The 17,332-nt window shown below is 47.3% G+C and overlaps 1 protein-coding gene across 5 annotated transcripts in view; it reads left to right on the top strand.

Annotated features, from left to right (window-relative positions):
• The window catches only part of HHAT (hedgehog acyltransferase), a 302,265-nt gene that overhangs the window by 51,512 nt on the left and 233,421 nt on the right, over positions 1 to 17,332 (top strand). For 3 of the 5 annotated variants that reach the window (XM_040636378.1, XM_040636377.1, XM_008701184.2), the window contains 2 exons: positions 7,235 to 7,429; positions 9,674 to 9,889. The exons of 1 other annotated variant lie outside the window; for it this stretch is intronic. In XM_040636378.1, the coding sequence (XP_040492312.1) occupies positions 7,235 to 7,429; positions 9,674 to 9,889 (411 nt within the window). The remainder of the gene's footprint in view (positions 1 to 7,234; positions 7,430 to 9,673; positions 9,890 to 17,332) is intronic. One more of the 5 variants, XM_040636379.1, reaches the window with a different exon arrangement.

Genomic DNA, 17,332 nt, shown 5'->3' with positions numbered 1-17,332 from the left:
TCCAAAGAAACTATGAAGAAAGTGAAGAAGCGAATCACTAAAAGGTTGTTTACAAGCTGACAGAGGATTAGTATTTAGAATACTTAAAGAAATTTCCTAAGGAAAAGACAAATCACCCAATAAAAAAATGGCTCAAGATGTGGAAAGGAATTTGCAGAAGAGGAAACACAAATGACCAATAAACTTAGAGCACATGTTCAACTTTATTAGTAATCAAGCAAATGCATCTTAAAACTGTATCATTTCATACTTTCCAGTTTAGCAAAGACAAAAATCCCGATTGTATCCGGTATCGGCTGCCTGAACACACACAGAGAGGTTGTGAATATGTATTGGTACAGTTTCTTCATAATACAAAGGGGTGCATGGCCCATGGCTGCAGTGCTAACTCTGACATTCTCCCTGGAGAAACTCTTTTTTGCCAATCAGGGGATGAGTCAGGACACTCATTGCAGTGATGTTTATAATAATGAAGAACCAGAAGCAATCCAAGTGTCCATTATGGAGAAATGGATTATTCTATGGGAAGGAATGAATCATAGCTATAATAGTCAACATAGACGAATGTTTGGATCACAACATTGAGGTAATAATAAGGCAAATTGCAGAGGATTCCATCAGATATGCCCCCATATATATAAAGCTCAGAATTGTGCAGAACTAAATGATACATTCACATGTATGCTTACAAAGATGAGATAACTATTAAAATTCTGGATAGTGGTTATGTCTGGTTGGGATGGAAAGTAGAATTGGGGGAGATGCAGGCCCACCCCTTTTTTTTTTCCTATGACAGTTTATTTATTTTAATTGAGGCCTGCTTGACATCTGGCCAACACCCTTAAAAGCACTGATAGAACCTTATCTTTCTTAAGCTGGTGGCCGGGATACAGGTGCTATTTCACTATTCTCTATCCCTTTCAGACTTTATAAATGTTCCTTTCTCTGTGTTTGATTTTTGATATACTTGTAATGCACATGTGGAAGAAGGAAGTGGGGCAGAAGGAAGGCAGGTGCCCTGGACACACCGAGTTTTCATCTTCTGCCCTCTCTGACTCTTGCGCGTGCATCGGGACTGACACGGCCACATCTGACGGGTCTCCTTTGCCTCTCTCTGTTCTTGCTACTTCTTGTTTGCTTCCTGTAGGTCAGTGTCTCTCTAGCTTTTTTTCTTTATCATCCCCTTCCTCCCTCCCGAGCCTTTTTAGATATAATTTTTCCCAATTGTGACTTCCTTACTATGAAATGTTAATACCACAGATACACTGTTTACATACTCTATGCATGCCTGTGCTTTGTGCATGAAGACCGAGGTTTTCTTGTCTCCAAGAACCAGCCCCCCGCCCCAGGCAATCTGGCCCCTTGGCGAATGCAAGATGTAGATTAACTTTCTAGATGCGCTTGACTGGGCGCTCCTCCCCCTCCTTTCCAAACTTCCTCCATTGTCAGCTGCTGCTTTGCATGTACCAGCATCAGAAATATACCTAGTTTAGGATCTAGATGTTCCTCCATTTAATTTGCTTGTTACTTTGAGTCGAAGCTCTTTTTATCTTTGGCAGTATTCAGAGTGCTTAGGAGCACTTGCGTGAATCCCAGCTTTGCTGCTCTCGAGCCACGTGGCCTTATATGCAAGTTAGTTAAGATCTTTGAGCCTGTTCCTCATTTGTGCAATAGGGGTGGTACTGCCTGCTTCTCAGGGGAGTGGTGAGGGTCTGATGTTTCTCAGGGTTATGCTTGCGTAGGATGAAAGCCAAGTGCTGCCGCGGTCTGCGGGCGTTTGCCGAGGTCGGCGTGTGTGCTTCTGGGAGCGCTTACCTCTGCCGTGCTCAAGAAAGGAGTCCACTGTCTTGAGATTCTAGAACCCCTGAGGGCAGAGGCTGTCTGTTCAGCCGCACCTACACTCCTCCCATGCATGTCTTTCTCTGACCCTCTCTCAAGCTTGAGTCGGGGTGTGGGGGGCGGGGAAAGGATTGAGAGACACAGCCCCTTCCCCTCAGGAAGCTGGGGGAGAACACAGAGGAAGCCAAATACCGATCTTGATTTTGGACCTGCTGCCGTGGTGGGTTGGGTGCCTGGGAGGAGGCGTGGGCCACCTCTGCCTCCGGGTGTCAGGGAGAGCTTCCCAGGAGGTGCCTTGGAGCTGTGGTTTGAAGGAATGGGAGCATTTGCTTCTTTCAGCTTCCTGCATCTCCTGAGCCGGTCTGGGGGGACAGGTGGACTTTCTGTCTGCGGACCACATCTATGCAAAGTCAGGAGGAGGTGTTCTTCGCAGAGTTGGCACTGAGTCATCTCTCTGTGTGTCTCCCATCCCCTCATCTCAACCACAGGCTTGATTTGTGCGACAGTTGGTGGGCAGGGTTCTGCTGGTGGCTGGGGCACAGGGCTCTCTTTGTCTGAGTCTGCTTGGCCCTGATACGTAAGTATGAACCACAACTTTGGCCCCATTAGCTTTGTGCTTTCACCACCTGGACTGAGTGTTCCAGATGGTGGATGTTTTTGGGACTTACTCAAGGTGGAAGATTTGGGCTGCAGCTGTCTTTTCTTTCCCCATTCTTGGAGGGGTCAGGAGCTGTGGACAGAGAGCACTTGCAGGAAAAGCATGTTAGCATCTGAGCTATTTTCGCTGTTCCAGTCCTTAAGCCCTGAAGGATGCTCCCCATCTCCTGTCGAATCTCGTCTCTTCCTTTGCTCGTCCCACCTCCTCCCAGAGAGAGGCAGGTTGTGTTCAAAAGCGTGATTGCATTGCCCTGCTCTTCTCTCTCTTTTCTCTTCTCTTCCCACCATGATAAATAATAAAACTTTCCACTGAGCGCCTTGGGCAAGGTTAAACGCCTTTTCTCTGGGTAGGGCTCGCTCTCTCGGTTTTGGCGAGACTGCGTCATAGGCGGGTGCCCTGGGAGGGGAGGCTGAGTAACGGCTCTGAGCTTTGGCTGTGGGTCTGTTATGATTGGATTGTGTGTTGGGTGGGTCAGACAGTCGCCTCCTTTCTTGAGCACCCTGTGGCCTTGCCACCACCTGAGACATTGTGTTCTCTGCCCTCGGAACTAAAAATACCCCTGTGTGAACCTTTTGAGAAGGCTGGCCTGGTGTGGGGGCTGAGGGTGGCTCTGTTGCTAACCACAGAGCGGGGTGTTCAGTGTACCTCCGCTTGGCAGAACCCACATCATTAGCATTGGGCCCTGACCAGCTGAGCTCATCAGCCACAGGACTGAGAAGTGTGGTCCCGTGGCGCTGGCTGAAATGAGTAAACTAACCTCTGGAAGGCTGTGGTGAACAGTGTTCCCTGCCAGCATCTTACTGAAACCACACACCTAATGGGAATCTCATGTGCTAACCAGACTCTCTGCCTCCCTCAGTGCATCTCTAAGGAGGGGTGAAATTCGCTTTGTGTAGGCCCACTGGCCTTTGCTCCCAGGAAAAGCAGGCTGGAATGTGGATGCTTGGACTCTGGGATGGTTTTGGTTTTTCTCTTTGTTTGTTTGGGGATATACATATATATATATATATATTTTTTTTTTCAGTAGCAGCTGCAATTGATTATATAGTATATAATAAATTATGCCATGCATAAGGATTATTGATGGACTCTTTTTATTTATTTCTCAAACAATGCCCCCACTGAGTGGTTTCTGGGCAGCTCTACAAAAAGAATTCATAGACAGCAAAGTCTGGTAACGTTGCCAACAGGAGTCCTCACCAAGGCTTCACCCTCTCACCCGTCCCTCCGGAGGTGAGCTAATGAAGGAGCCGTAGCCTCGTCTCGCTGTGTGTCCACAGCACAGAGCAAGCTGCCCTGGGTGAGAAGGATGGTGTGAGAGGGGCATTGCCAGCCAGCTCTTCCTGTGGCTGGGCCCTCACTCCTGATGAAGAAGATTTGAAGAAAAGGAGATCGAGGCCATAGTTTTCCCTCAGGGGTGCTGCCCTCAGCCATGGAAACAGGTCAGCTCAGTTGGTTAGTCTCCCTGAACCCCTCCCTGGGGTGAGGGGCAGCAGATGTCCGCTTTCATAGCTTAGTGCCTGTGCGCCATCAGTTGTAAACTGTTGGAGATTTCCCCCAACACAAGTCGAGTTGTTAAGAGATCCCTGTGAGTAGAAAGCAGGCAGTAGGCAGCGAGATGTGGGATGACTCCCTTCATTCCAGCTGCACTGGCAAAGCAGCCTTGGTTGATAAGGGGGTGAGCGGTACAAGTAGAGACCTTGGAGAATAGCAGCTTTTCATGTTAGTCGACTTAAAAGCCCCAAATGTTGGTGCTAACTTTAGTCCACAACTACCAGGTTAAGTCCAAAGACTTGGTGAGGCATATCCATCCCCCCATATCTACCCACCCAACTATTCCAACATTCGCTCATCTATCCAGTGTTCATGGGATGCTGCTCTGTGTTCGGTGCCATGTTAGGTTCTGGGCTTACGTTACTGTGATTTGAACAAGACCGGATATTAGCCCGCGGAGGGGGCTACTGAGCGTAAACATGGAGAGCGGTAGGAGCAGAGGGCAGGTGGCTGTCTTCCTTCAGTCGGGGCCGGAAGCACTGTGTCCGTTAGGAAGGCTGCTGCATTCTCACTTTGGCTTTATCTCAACTACCACAAAAATATAGTTTCTTTCTTAAGGTTTGTTAGACTTTTAAACGTTTCTTCTCTTCCCTCACCTGCCTTTTCATCTTCTGTTAGAAACTAAAGAGCCTGGAATAAGGTGAGTGAAGGGGGTCAGGACAGTCCTGTGCCTCAGCAGAGTTCATCCAGCCTGTCTTGTTCTCAAGCTTGGGGTTGCTCACACTTTGATACCCTTTATTTTTATCTTTTTAAAGATGTATTTGTTTTAGAGAGACTGCAGGAGTCTGGGGAGGGGCAGGGAGAGAGGAAGAGAGGGAGAAGCAGACTCCGCACTGAACACAGAGCCCAACTCGGGGCTCGATCTCACAACCCTGAGATAATGACCTGAGCCAAAACCAAGAGTTAGATACTCAACCAACTGAGCCACCTGGGTGCCCCATCACACATTTTTTTATTTTTATTTTTATTTTATTTTATTTTATTTTATTTATTTAAAAGATTTTATTTATTTATTTGACAGAGATAGAGACAGCCAGCGAGAGAGGGAATACAAGCAGGGGGAGTGTGAGAGGGAGAAGCAGGCTTTCTGCTGAGCGGGGAGTCCGATGTGGGGCTCGATCCCATAACGCCGGGATCACGCCCTGAACCAAAGGCAGACGCTTAACGACTGCGCCACCCAGGTGCCCCTATATAACAGTTTTTTAAAAAATAGGCGATTATTTTTGCCTATTTTCTATCTTTTCCTTTACATCACCTGTCTGCCGTGGATGTGTGTGGTAGAGCTGCCTCTTCCCCCTGGAGAGAACGAGTAAGTGATATGAGGCATAGTGGAGAGCGTGCAGGTAAGGCGAGAGCCTTTTGTGTGCCTTCTTGGAGCACTGGTACTACAGGTGCCCTGCCTGTCCCGTTTGGCAGGAGGAAGACCGTGGGGGGTGAGAATTTGGGACAAGGTTGTGCCTGTACGGTAGCTCTGGTGCACACAGTGAAATTCATCAGAGAATCTCGTTCAGCTTTTTCCAAACTGAAGTCCCTTCGTCTGTGGTTAAGTTCCCAAATGAAAGCTGAACAAATAGGCTTCTTCCAAATGGATCAAATCACGCTTAATAAAAACGTGGTTGTGTGTGCCGTAGCCCTGCGCGCATGGAAAAGGATTTCGGGGGTAAATCCTGTTGATCGTGTTGGAAAAACCTTTTTTTTTTTCTTTTGTTAAAACCAGTTCTTAAAATGGCCTTTGGCAATCTTGTTTCTTATAATTGGCCTCTGTCCAGAGCTGAGTGTTGGGGGAAAATTTGAAGCAAATTTATGGGACTGTTTTCTGTGGGCAACAGGACGGAAAAATAGTAAAACTGAACTGCACATTTCTCTGATTTTCTTGGAACTTAAAAGTGGCTGACCTAGTCACTCATTTAAAATGTTCTCTCTTGGGCTGGCGTGTAGATTTGGGAAAGAATTGTTCTTAGACAATATTTTGGAAGAGTTAGCATCTTTTAAAGATGGGATTTACAGTTCATAGTCCACATCTGTCTTTGCCTTAAAGAATTCTTGTTTTCACAAGAAGACCTAAATTCAAGCATTCCCCACTTCTCGACTCGATGTATTCCAGGAAACCATATTTTTAAGTGCACACCGAAATGACTCATTATATTCCCCTATAGGAATAATAACTAGTATTGGTAGTGTCCTTACTATGTATGCAGACACTGTTATAAGCATTTTATGTGTGTTAACAATCCTCACAGCAAGCTCATGAAATAGATACTGTTATCCTAATTTTACATATGAAAAAAACCAGAGGGATTAAGTAACTTGCCTGAGGCCACACAGCTAGTTAATGGGGACACCAGGCTTTATTTTAGGCAGTTGGGCTTCAAAGCTGAGTAATTAAACCACTATAATATGTTGCCTCTCAAACAATGTTAAAACATTGTGGTTTGTAAGTAAAGATTTACCAGCCATATATGACCAAGAATATATCATAAAAGCAAAGATATGTTTATTTATTTATTTAGTTATTCAATGTCAGTAACTTGATAATTGGAGAGAAAAATATTCTGATTATCCTAAAATGGAAATGAATGGGTCCATCAGATTGATTATGCAAAGGCCTCAATATTGTATAAAGCAGGTAAGATACACTTTTTTGTGACATCAATTTGACTGTGAACAATATGGTAGTAAAAGTGTACCAAGATATTTTCATTTAAGTCTCTGGTTTGGACTTTAGAATGGCCCAGTTGTCTCAGTGAGACTCCTGAGAAACGTGGACCAATACTTTATTTTACCTTCACTTCTGCAGGGTAGTGTATGTAGGGGCTTGCGTTCCAGATTAGTAGTTTTTCCAACTGTTTTCTGGCTTCCATAGGGTCTGTTGAAAAGTCTGTTAAAAATCTTGTTGGGGGATCCAGTGGTGTGGGTGGCTTTTGCTGAAGGCGGGAGGGTGGCTCCTTGCTTCTGGGTGGATCTGGTGGAGTCCTGGGGTTAATGTGGAAAGTCCCTCTGAATCCTGTTTGTGTTACACTAAATCCCCAGGGCCGTGAGAATAGTTTGGTTAATGGATCACTAAGCATTATGCTCTTATATGTAGAAACTTTAATAGCAATATCCATTAGCTCAGTCTTTTTTCTTTTCCTCCCTGCCCCCCTTCCTCTTTCTCTCTCTCCCTGGATCCCTCCCTGTCTGCAGCACAGACCCTGGATCCTGGGGGCTTATGGAATATGGGCCTCCTGGTGTGTGCTAGGAGCCCACGGCACGGCCATTATTTTTCTCCACACCCTGATCTCCTTCTGTGTAGCCCAGTTCCGGTCGCTGGCCCTCACATGGCTCTGTTCTCTCCTCCTGCTCTCCACACTGAGGCTGCAAGATGTGGAGGAAGTTAAGGTAAGTGTCGCCGTTTTACCCTGGGGAAGAGAAGCCCTCTTCGGCAGCACTTCCGTTGGGTAGATGCCTTCTGTTTTCAGCCAAGAGTCAATTGAAGAACCGTGGTGGGGGTCCCCCTAGTGGCCACATGGAGTTGATACATGTGAATCCTGGTGTGTTGCATTCCGCAGTCTTGACTTTGGGATCTGCCTGTGTCTTAGACCTCTAAGGTTGCTCAGGGTTGACCTTGTACCCCTTTTCCCAGTTTGGTAGGCCTGGGTGGTGCCAGATGTTGCAGGAACAGAGGGTAAGGAACAATGGGAAAAGAAAGTAATAGTTTTCTGTGCATCTAATAAAAAATCATCTGTGGAGTACTCTACAATTTGTAGGAAAATTTCACATTCCTTCTCTCATCCAATGCCCACGATTAGCCCCTGAGACAGAAGACATTTTCCTTGTTTTCCTTGCCCAGAAAATCTCAGGAAGTTTTGATATTCTTTCGTCATCGTGGAACTGAAATTCCTGTCTTGTCTTTCTTTTTGTTCACTTGCTCCTTCACTCATTCATTGATTCAAATGACAGCACTTGGCAAGGTTGTGGGAAAGAACATGATGGGAAGGATGAGCCATTGGGTGACCCGGTTCCTTGGCTCTTCTAGTAACTGTCTTTCCTACTCTCGGGACTGGAGGCAGTCATTTAACCCGAGTCTCAATTTCATCATTTTGGAAGTGGGAGTAATAGGTGCTCCGTCTTCCTCACGGAGTTGTTCTGAGGCTCCAATAAGATGGCATCTGGTAAGTGACTTTGGAAAAATTGTAGCCTTTTGAAAATTCAGTTATTTTTTCTGTTACACTATCTTAATTTTTCTTCACTCTCACCAACAGATTGGGGCTAACACTTTAAGCACGTCTGTTAAAATCTGGACTTATGAAAGTAGGGTGACCGCTCCATCTTGACAAGACACTTCCTACAGTGATTAACTAGGTGATCATTTAAATACATGTGCTTAAAAATAGGTCCGCAATACAAATAAAAAGGAATTCATACCTAACTTTTCGGGGACCTCGCAACTGTACAAGACAGACTCCAATGGTAATTGTCATTTGTTTGGGGTAGTCAGCATCAGTTATGGATGTTGGTGGTGAATGAGCACTCCATTTATTATGCAGACTAGAGATTTGCAAAATACTGCCCAAGGGGAACAAATGACCAGAAACTCCTTGCTTTGGGTTTTCATGGTTTTGTACAAGTAGTTCCCTCGGTCTTTCTTGGTGGCTGCTAAAGTCCTGGGCATGGAATAGAAATTCTTCAGTGCTTAGTTTTTCTGTGGGAAACCCTAAAAGTACCCCCATGCATCACATTCACCGTTCCTTCCTTTGTCCCAGTTTTCTTTTTTTTTCTTTTTTTTTAAAGATTTTATTTATTTATCTGACAGAGAGAGAGAGACAGCCAGCGAGAGAGGGAATACAAGCAGGGGGAGTGGGAGAGGAAGAAGCAGGCTCCCATTGGAGGAGCCTGATGTGGGGCTCGATCCCAGAACGCCAGGATCACGCCCTGAGCCGAAGGCAGACACTTAACGACTGAGCCACCCAGGCGCCCCTTGTCCCAGTTTTCTATCTTGTATTCCCATAAATTGTTTTTCTCATTAAAAAAAAAAACAATACCTGTGTATTATGGAAAATATAGAAGAATAAAGATTACAAAATGACCCATAATTTTACTCCCCCTACATGCTTATTATTTCTCTTTTCTTGTTGCACTGTAACTATAGACTTCCATACCTATCTCCTGTTACGAGAATTTAGATACATCAGGGGCAGGGACTATTTTTCTTGACTGTGTTTCTAAAGCTTCTTTGGCAAATAGTCCTCGGCTACATGTGGAACCAAATGAATAACGAGAACGACAACAGGCAGGACTCCCGGGTGACCTTTATAAGCCTCTCTTTGCCTTCTGAATTAGTGGAGGAACTGTCAAGGTATCCACTTGCTGTGGTCCATCTCCACGTCTGGATGGATCTGAGCGGTGCCTCTCCGGGAGAAGTTTCATTATCATGCCTCAGGCCTCGCGCTCCGTGGATGGCTGGTGGCAGAGTCACCCCTCCGCCCACTGCTCATTCGCAGCTTGTTTCCGTCACCAGGGAGATCCACCTGCTGCCCCCTGGTTCTCACCTCCCTTTATGGGACGGCTGCTCTGCCTTCCCCGGGGCCTGGGCGGTGTCCTTCCTTGACGCTCAAGGGCTGTTCTCTTTTTGGGACTCCGCAGAGAGGCTGGTACCAGACAGAGAACGAGTACTACCTGCTGCAGTTCACGCTGACCGTGCGCTGCCTGTACTACACCAGCTTCAGCCTCGAGTTCTGCTGGCAGCAGGTGCCCGCCGGGAGCGGCTTCTACTCCTTTCCCTGGCTGGTGGCCTATGTCTTCTACTACCCTGTCTTCCACAACGGGCCCATCCTCAGCTTCCCGGAGTTCATCGCCAAGGTAGAGCCCGCTGGGGACTGGACTGGTATTCTGTAGATGAAGCCTCCCTCCGTATCGGCCGTGGCCGTCCAGGAGACTCCGGGGCTTTCCATTCAGGGGTGCCCACACGCTGAAGACACATTCTTGTTGGTACTTCTTACATAATAAGTGAAGTACTGGGGGGAAATAAGTATTTGAAATAAAGGTTGACCTGTCTCTTGTGCATGTTGGCTCGAGGAACTCCACCCCCCCACCCCGACTCTTCGGTGGGCTCTGGCAACCAGGATTAGTAACTGGGCGCATCAAGGAACTTAGGGCTGGGTATCCCCTGCTGAGACATCTCAGGGAAAGAAAAAAAAAATTCTGATGGTGTTACCTGGAAAAGTAGAAAGGGAAACTGTCTAAGCTGTTGGTTGGTAAATGCCATGTTGTCTTTTATTGTCGTAAACGGCTTATGAAATAACACTGTCATCGCCAGGGAATTGTTCAGGGTGACCTAGATGAGACAACAGAGTGGAGTTGGAGAGAGGTGGACGGTAGTGGTGTGTTTTGGGGTCCAAGTGCCTGTTTCTGCCCAGGACCCAGCTTCCCCGCAGCCTTGTCTGAAGCCCCTGTCAAGCTGCCTTCGTCATTCTCACCTCCCTTTCCCTCCTTCTTAGAGTTTTTGTTCTCCTTCCATAGCTAGCCTCATGGAACGCGTTTAGGAAGTCAGTCGAGGTTTAGGAATCGATGATGCCTAAAATCTGTGTTTCTGGAGGGACAGTTCTATCTCCTACCACCAAAACAGAACAGTCTCGATGGAGGTGGGAATAACAACACATAGGCACACACATACACTCACACACAGCACAACATATGCACGTAGAGAACACAGCACACGCCTGTGCACAGCGCACACATGCACGCACGCATGTACCTACATATACACACGCCTGGAATAAGTTCCAAGAGCGGGGCCGGCGGCAGTGTTGCGTATTTCCAAAGGGCAATATGGAAGGTGCCCCCTGGAAAGGTAGCAGGGTTCATATTCTGTCTTATAAATTGCACGCAGTTATTCATTGTACTCAGAAGTGTATTTCATTATACACTTTTGTATATTTATCTGTACGTTATATGTTAATGTGTATACACATTTTATTCTTGTATATTTCATTATACACATTATAACAATGTACAATTTTAAAAATTGCCAATTAAATTATTTAACTTCTTTTCCTCCATTAATCTTCAAGTGAAATTGATATTCTAGGCAGGTATATGTTTAGCATATAGTTTCTCATACTTCAGTTTGGTTACATAGGATCACTCTTCTGTCTTGAAGTAACTTGAAGTTTGTGTTTAAAATTATCGCGTAGGAGACAGGTGGTTAGCGGTAGCAGCTGATATTCTAACTCCACGGTTCTCAGAGTGTGGTCTTTGGACCAGCAGCAGCAGCAGCATCTGCGAACTTGTTAGAAACGCAAATTCTTGGGCCCCACCTCAGATCTGATTCAGACACTTTGCGGTGGGGCCCAGCAATGTGATTTAATAGGCCTTCCAGGTGATTCTGCTGCCTGTTAGAGGTGGAGAACCACTGTCCTGAGTTCTTTGGCAGAGTCGGGGGCTGAAGGCTGGGGGTGACCAGGTTTCTTCCTGTAGGGACTCAGGTATGGAGACTCTGGTTGCATGTCTGTCCTACCCCTCTCTTTTTCACTCCTTTCAAAATGGGAGCACGTGCTAAAAGCAGAGAACCCAGAAGGCAAATTGGAACCTTTCTCTGTGGTCTGGGAAAGTTTATAGGAAAGTCAGTCTAGAAAAGGCAAAATGCTTAGTAAGCTGAGGGCAAATAAACACAGCCGCGAGGTTTCTGCAGTTACGGAAGGTCTTATGGAGCACTGACCCCCTTTGAGAAAAATAGGTCTTAAAGGGGAGCAGTTAGGGGGTGCCTGGGTGGCTCAGCTGTTAAGCGTCTGCCTTTGGCTCAGGTCATGATCCCAGGGTCCTGGGATCGAGCCCCACATCGGGCTCCCTGCTTGCCAGGAAGCCTGCTTTTCCCTCTCCCACTCCCCTTGCTTGTGTTCTCTCTCTCACTGTCTCTCTCTGTCAAATAAATAAATAAATAAAATCTTTAAAAAATAAAAAAATAAAAAAAGAGGGAGCAGTTAGCTAGGAAGCTAAGGCAGTAGTGGAAGAATTCTTTCAGGGAGGCCACGAAGGAAGAGGGTGCTAGTAGGGGGAAGAAAGCCAACTGGAAGAACTTGTAAGCACGTTCACTCTGAACGAGTGTGTGAGTGAATGAATAAATGTAACATGAAGTGGTAATACTGAAATTCATGGTTCTTAGGTTGTCCTGTCAATGAGAGCCAGAGTATGAGGCTCTGCCACCAGGGGGCAGCAGAGCCCCACCACGGAAACCAACCAGAAGGGCAAACTGGTTGATAAAATGATAGTATTAGGCGCAGCCTGGGGAGAATGTATCTTTCACCCAATTTTTTTAGTATGTAAATTGCATACACAGGATGAGGGAAGCATAGAAGAGGTGTCCTCTGTGAAGTAAGGCATGTGAAATTTGCACACTGATCGTGAGCAGGTAAAAATTTTCCTGTTAAAAGGCCACAGTCCCTTAACGTGAAGGCCATCTCAGGCGACATTTGGAGTTTCAGGAACGTGTGCCCCCTTTATTTTTTTCTCCCGTGGTCTGTGGAACTCAGCTACTGAGCTAGGGGTGATGCTAGAGCCCTGAGGTGGCTGGGGGCAGGTTTAATCAGCAGAGGCACTTAGACGCGAGGCTTGTTTGTTCACTTAGCTTGGAGCCTGGGGCACCACATCTTTCTCTGAGTAGGCTGAATTGTGCAGTGGGGGGCTAGTGCGGGGGAGGATGGTGAGGCAGAGTGTGCTAGGACCAGGGAGCTTTTCCTTACAGAGGGCTCTGCTCCTACCCCCAGTGGACGAGCCAGTGCCCAAACAGTTAGCTTGCGTGGTGGTGAAGAGCAAACACCCTGGAGCCCAACCCTGTTGTCACAGGGTTTGAATTCCTGCTTTGCTCTGGCTTGAGAGCATTTGGTGAATTACTTGCTGTATTTGTGACTCCTGTTTCCTTAGCACTGAAATGGGAAGAATAGTAGTACCTCCCTCGTAGGATTGCTGTAAGGATTAAACGATGTTGTACAGGTAACATAGCTTGACATGTAAACCCTGGGAAGTGTTAAAGATTATTGTTATTGTTATTTTTGGCCGGAAGCATGTGTCAGTTCTGGGGGAGGTCATTGGAGAAGGTTGTGGAGAGGCTGAGACTGCTGGTTGACCCACAAGCTGAACCCAGGCAGTTAGAGGCTCCTCACACCTTCTCCTGTCCTTAGAATGTACATTCCCCCTGCCATTCCCCACTAGGAGCTATTTCAGGGACACAGCCTTGAGAGAGAAAGGTGTCGTCGAGACCCTCTGGACTGAATATGTGACTGAACCCGGTTAAGGCCTTTATATAAACTTTGAAGATTTGGTAGGTGGGGGTGGAGATCTTGCAGCCCCTCAAGACGAGCCTTGTATGTAAGTTCCTCAGCTCATTACACCTGCTGCCTACCAGTCTGGAGTGCTCTGCCTCTTCTTTCTCTCCCTGCCCTCCACGTAGAGGGGCCAGTTTCAGATTTTACCCCAGGAAGCTCCCGAGGTTGTGAATTATAACATAGGTTTAGACCAGAACCAAGACCCGGGTGTCACGTCTCATAGGTGGGCACAGCTGCAGGGGATCCTGGGCAGTGGCCATTCTTGGCCTTAGAAGGGGCCATGTGTTGATTCTGTCTCTTCAGGAGAGAGATGCAGGTGGTTGCTGCAGGTGCCAGGGTGGGCCCAGGCCTTGAGTGGCCAGGGTCGGTAAGAGCTGGGCAGGCAGGCAGTGTCCCAGCTGTGCCACTCGGGGTTTGGGGCGGGCTCTGGCTCTGGCTCTAGAGACCACCTGGAATAATACAGACTGTAATAAATAACACCCACTGAGCGCCTGCTCCGAGCCCGACTTGGCGTGTGCTAACTCCTGCATCCTCACAGACGCTGGAGAAGAGGGACACTCTGGTTACCAGCACTTTACAGATGGTAACACAGAGACAAAGAGAGGCTAACAGAATGCAGATCGGGGTGAAAGGAGTACAGATGTGAGCCTTGCTGCCAGTTGGACAGCCAGCCCTCCAGGAGTTAGAGGACGCAGTGTGGCCTAGTGACATCTGGGTCTGGAGGCTAAAGCTGGTTGGAGCAGGCCCCAGTCCTGCGGCGGCAGTACCAGCTGTGGGTGCCACTTGCTGTTGTGGCAGAGACCAAGGAATCCCACCGACCGTGGTCTGGATGCCGGGGCAGGGGGAGGGGAGGCCTGATTACAGGAGGCTTTGTTGGGAGTAGGGTACAGTCCGTGACCATGGATTGGGGAGATGCTCGTCCATTACAAAGGGTAAGACTCCTGGCTACAGTACCCTGGACGCAGTGTAGAGGTGGGAGCAGAGTTGGCAGAGTCGAACCCTGGCTCCAGGGAAGGCTTTGGTTTGGTGCTCTTAAACATCTGTATTATTCGTGTTCGAAGGGAAAGAACGTTTCATCTTTGAGAACTGTCATCTTTAATCATCCGACTATCTTTGAAAGGCTTCGATATTCCTTTTTATGCAATTTGCATGAAATGAGGTTTTGAAATATAATGTGTTTTAAAATGCACTTTGCAGATGAGTTAATATGTATTTTTTAGTGGAGCCTTAACTAAAAATTCCCACTGATGGCAGTTTCCATGGTCTGGAGGATGGCGCTCCCCGAGTTTGAGATATCTCAAATGAAATGCTCGCATGCAGACAAGGGAGCAACCCTGCTCATTAGGTGAGCTCTGTATGGCATACCTTTTGTTCCTGCTGGATCGACAACGGACAAATGCTGAATTTATAAAAGGGAGTAGATTGAAGGTATAAGTGGACTGTACTCATCTGACTCTAAAGAAAGATGAATAACCATTTTTTTAAGTACAAGCACATAGAATAAAAAACTGGACTGTTTTCCTTCTCCCGTATTCACTTGTATGATTAAGGAAGACGATTCTGTTACTCTGAGTGAGGTGGCATCCAGCATCAAAAAGGGGACATTGCAGAGAAAAGTCCAGCCTTCTTCTGGTCCTGTGGTGACACATAATTAACCTTATTAAACCGGGTAGAGAAGTTTTGCCCTGGGGAGAGTAGATAAGCCATTATTGGGAAGCCAATCAGCGACAAAATGCACCTCATGTTTCTCCTTAATGACAGATATTTGTGTCATTTTAGACTGCACATTATCTGGGGAAGCTAAGGCAGGCCTCTGAACCGAACTTGAATGGCAATGCCTGGAGCTAAGAGGTGATTGGGTAGACATGTTTTTCTGATTGCCTGGTGGGGCTCCCCTCCTGTCCGGCTGCTTCTCTGCTCCCGGGTCTGGGGCTGCACACCCAGTGATGCTATGAGGCCTCAGGTACAGGTCTGGCCTTCAGGAGACCTGAGCTTTGGGTGGGCTTACACTCAGGGGCCGACGTGCCATGTGCAAAGTTGCTTATTTAGACACTCTCCAGTGTCTCCACATTCTGTTGTGTGACGATTGTGTTCTGTCCACACTGCTCTTGAGGCCGTTGTCATATTCAGCCAGGGACTTGGTTCCCTCCAAGAGTGTGGCACCAAGAAGGGACCACCTGTGGTCTGGAATGGTTTACATGCATCTTCATGTCTTAGCTTAGCCGACTGTCTTGGTGTGAACTCTTCCGGTCTCCACAGACCAACAGACATTATGTTCATAATTGTTTCCTCATATGCTGATGGCAGTGAGGTCAAAATGAATTTGCTTTAGAGAGCTGGAAAAGAATGAACAAAGAGGACCTCAGCAAGTCTACTAGTGACGTGGGAAGTTGAGGAGAAGTAAAGATGGGTCTGTTGTAGCAGAGTGAGCAGAGTACTTACCCGTAGAGGACGCCGGGCTGCCGAGGGGAGATCCTGAAGCTAGACATTTTTTTAGAAGGGTGAAGACGTAGAGGGCCTTGCCTCATAAGCAGAGAGGACCCAAGTCTTCACAATATTGTGAAGTTCCGTTACTTTCCCCTTATTATAAAAATAACCAATTGTCAAAAACAATGTAAAAATCTTACCCAAAAGAGTACAATCACTGTTGCTATTTTGATGTGTATCTTTCCGGTCTTTCATTATTTATTCACACTGAAAGAGTAGTTTTCATGGCAATATAATATTGAGGTGTACTCATGCTTTTGACCAACCTCCCACTGCTGCACGTTTGGGTTATTTCCTTTTCTTCTCCATTCAATAACAGACGTGAATGGTTGGGCAAGTAGGCGTGTCTGCATCGAGGCTTTACCCATCCGTTGGCCTCCAGATCCACTCCAGGGACTGTACGGTCTTGCAGAGCACGCACACTTAAGGTGTGCGTTCAAATGAGCACCACCCTCATTTGTCCCTGGAAAGGGATGCAGTTCAGCTGTGGTTGCAGTTGGCTGTGGTCCGTGTGGGTCTGCAGAGCCCTGACGTGCCCAGTGTTCCTTCCAGGAGAAGCCTTCCCAGATGACCTGGTCGATCCCTCCCCACAGTTACTGATGCTTCTAACAAGGCAGGTTGGTATGGCTGGGCACAGGGCAGACCAAGGCCAACCGTGGAAAGCGAACAGAGAAAGGAAATTCCTGTTAGTTTGATCAGTTTACGTTAAAAAATATTAAACCAACGAGCTCTCCTTGGTGTAGCGACCCAGGCAGACGGCAAAAGGGAGCGAGCTTTTTGTGTGCGTTACTGTGATGCTCCCGAGCCTGCCAGAATTTCTGCAGCCGGTGTCTTGCGCTGAGAGGTCAGTCTCAGAAAGTGGTAGAAGGTACGGTCAAAGTGGAGTAAAAATAAATCTCCTGGCATGCAGATTTTCCTTCCTGTCTGAGGGCAGTGTCTATCACCCCCGGCTGCCGCGGGACCCCTGGTGCCTTTGACGTTCAGGGTGCCTGGAAGCCCGAGAGGCCCCAGGAACAGGCCTTTCCTGTCCGGGTTGTGTCGGGAGGTCAGATTGTCAACAGGTGCCAGCGAGTGTTGGTGGATTCAACTTCATGCTTTATGTCTGCATCAGCCTCTGCTCTGCATTACAGGGCAGGCTTCGGTCTAATAGAATGTTGTCAGAGTAAGACCCGAACGCTCACATGCTCTCGTGTGTGTGTGTGTGTGTCTGTCTAGTGGTGCACGGCTGAAACGGAGCTCACACACGTCCTGTGAGGTGCTTCTGCGCTTCAGCATTTGTGTTTTAAGCTGTTGTGCGTCCCCAAACAGCAGGCAACGAGGCAGGACCCAGAACCCAGGTGCTGTGATCAGATTGGTTCTGTGTTGTCCGTACATGTTGAGTGAAGTCTCCGTAGTCTGTCTGGGTCCGGGAAAATTCCAAACGTCCTTCTCTCACCTTTGGTGTTTGGTTCTGACCTGTGTCCTGATTCTGCCCTGTAGCTGGTGGTCTGGGATG

This window comes from Ursus maritimus, unplaced genomic scaffold (genome assembly GCF_017311325.1).
Source record: "Ursus maritimus isolate PB19 unplaced genomic scaffold, ASM1731132v1 scaffold_2, whole genome shotgun sequence".
In the NCBI taxonomy this organism is placed as follows: Eukaryota; Metazoa; Chordata; class Mammalia; order Carnivora; family Ursidae; genus Ursus; species Ursus maritimus.
This window is presented reverse-complemented; position numbering and strand designations above follow the sequence as displayed.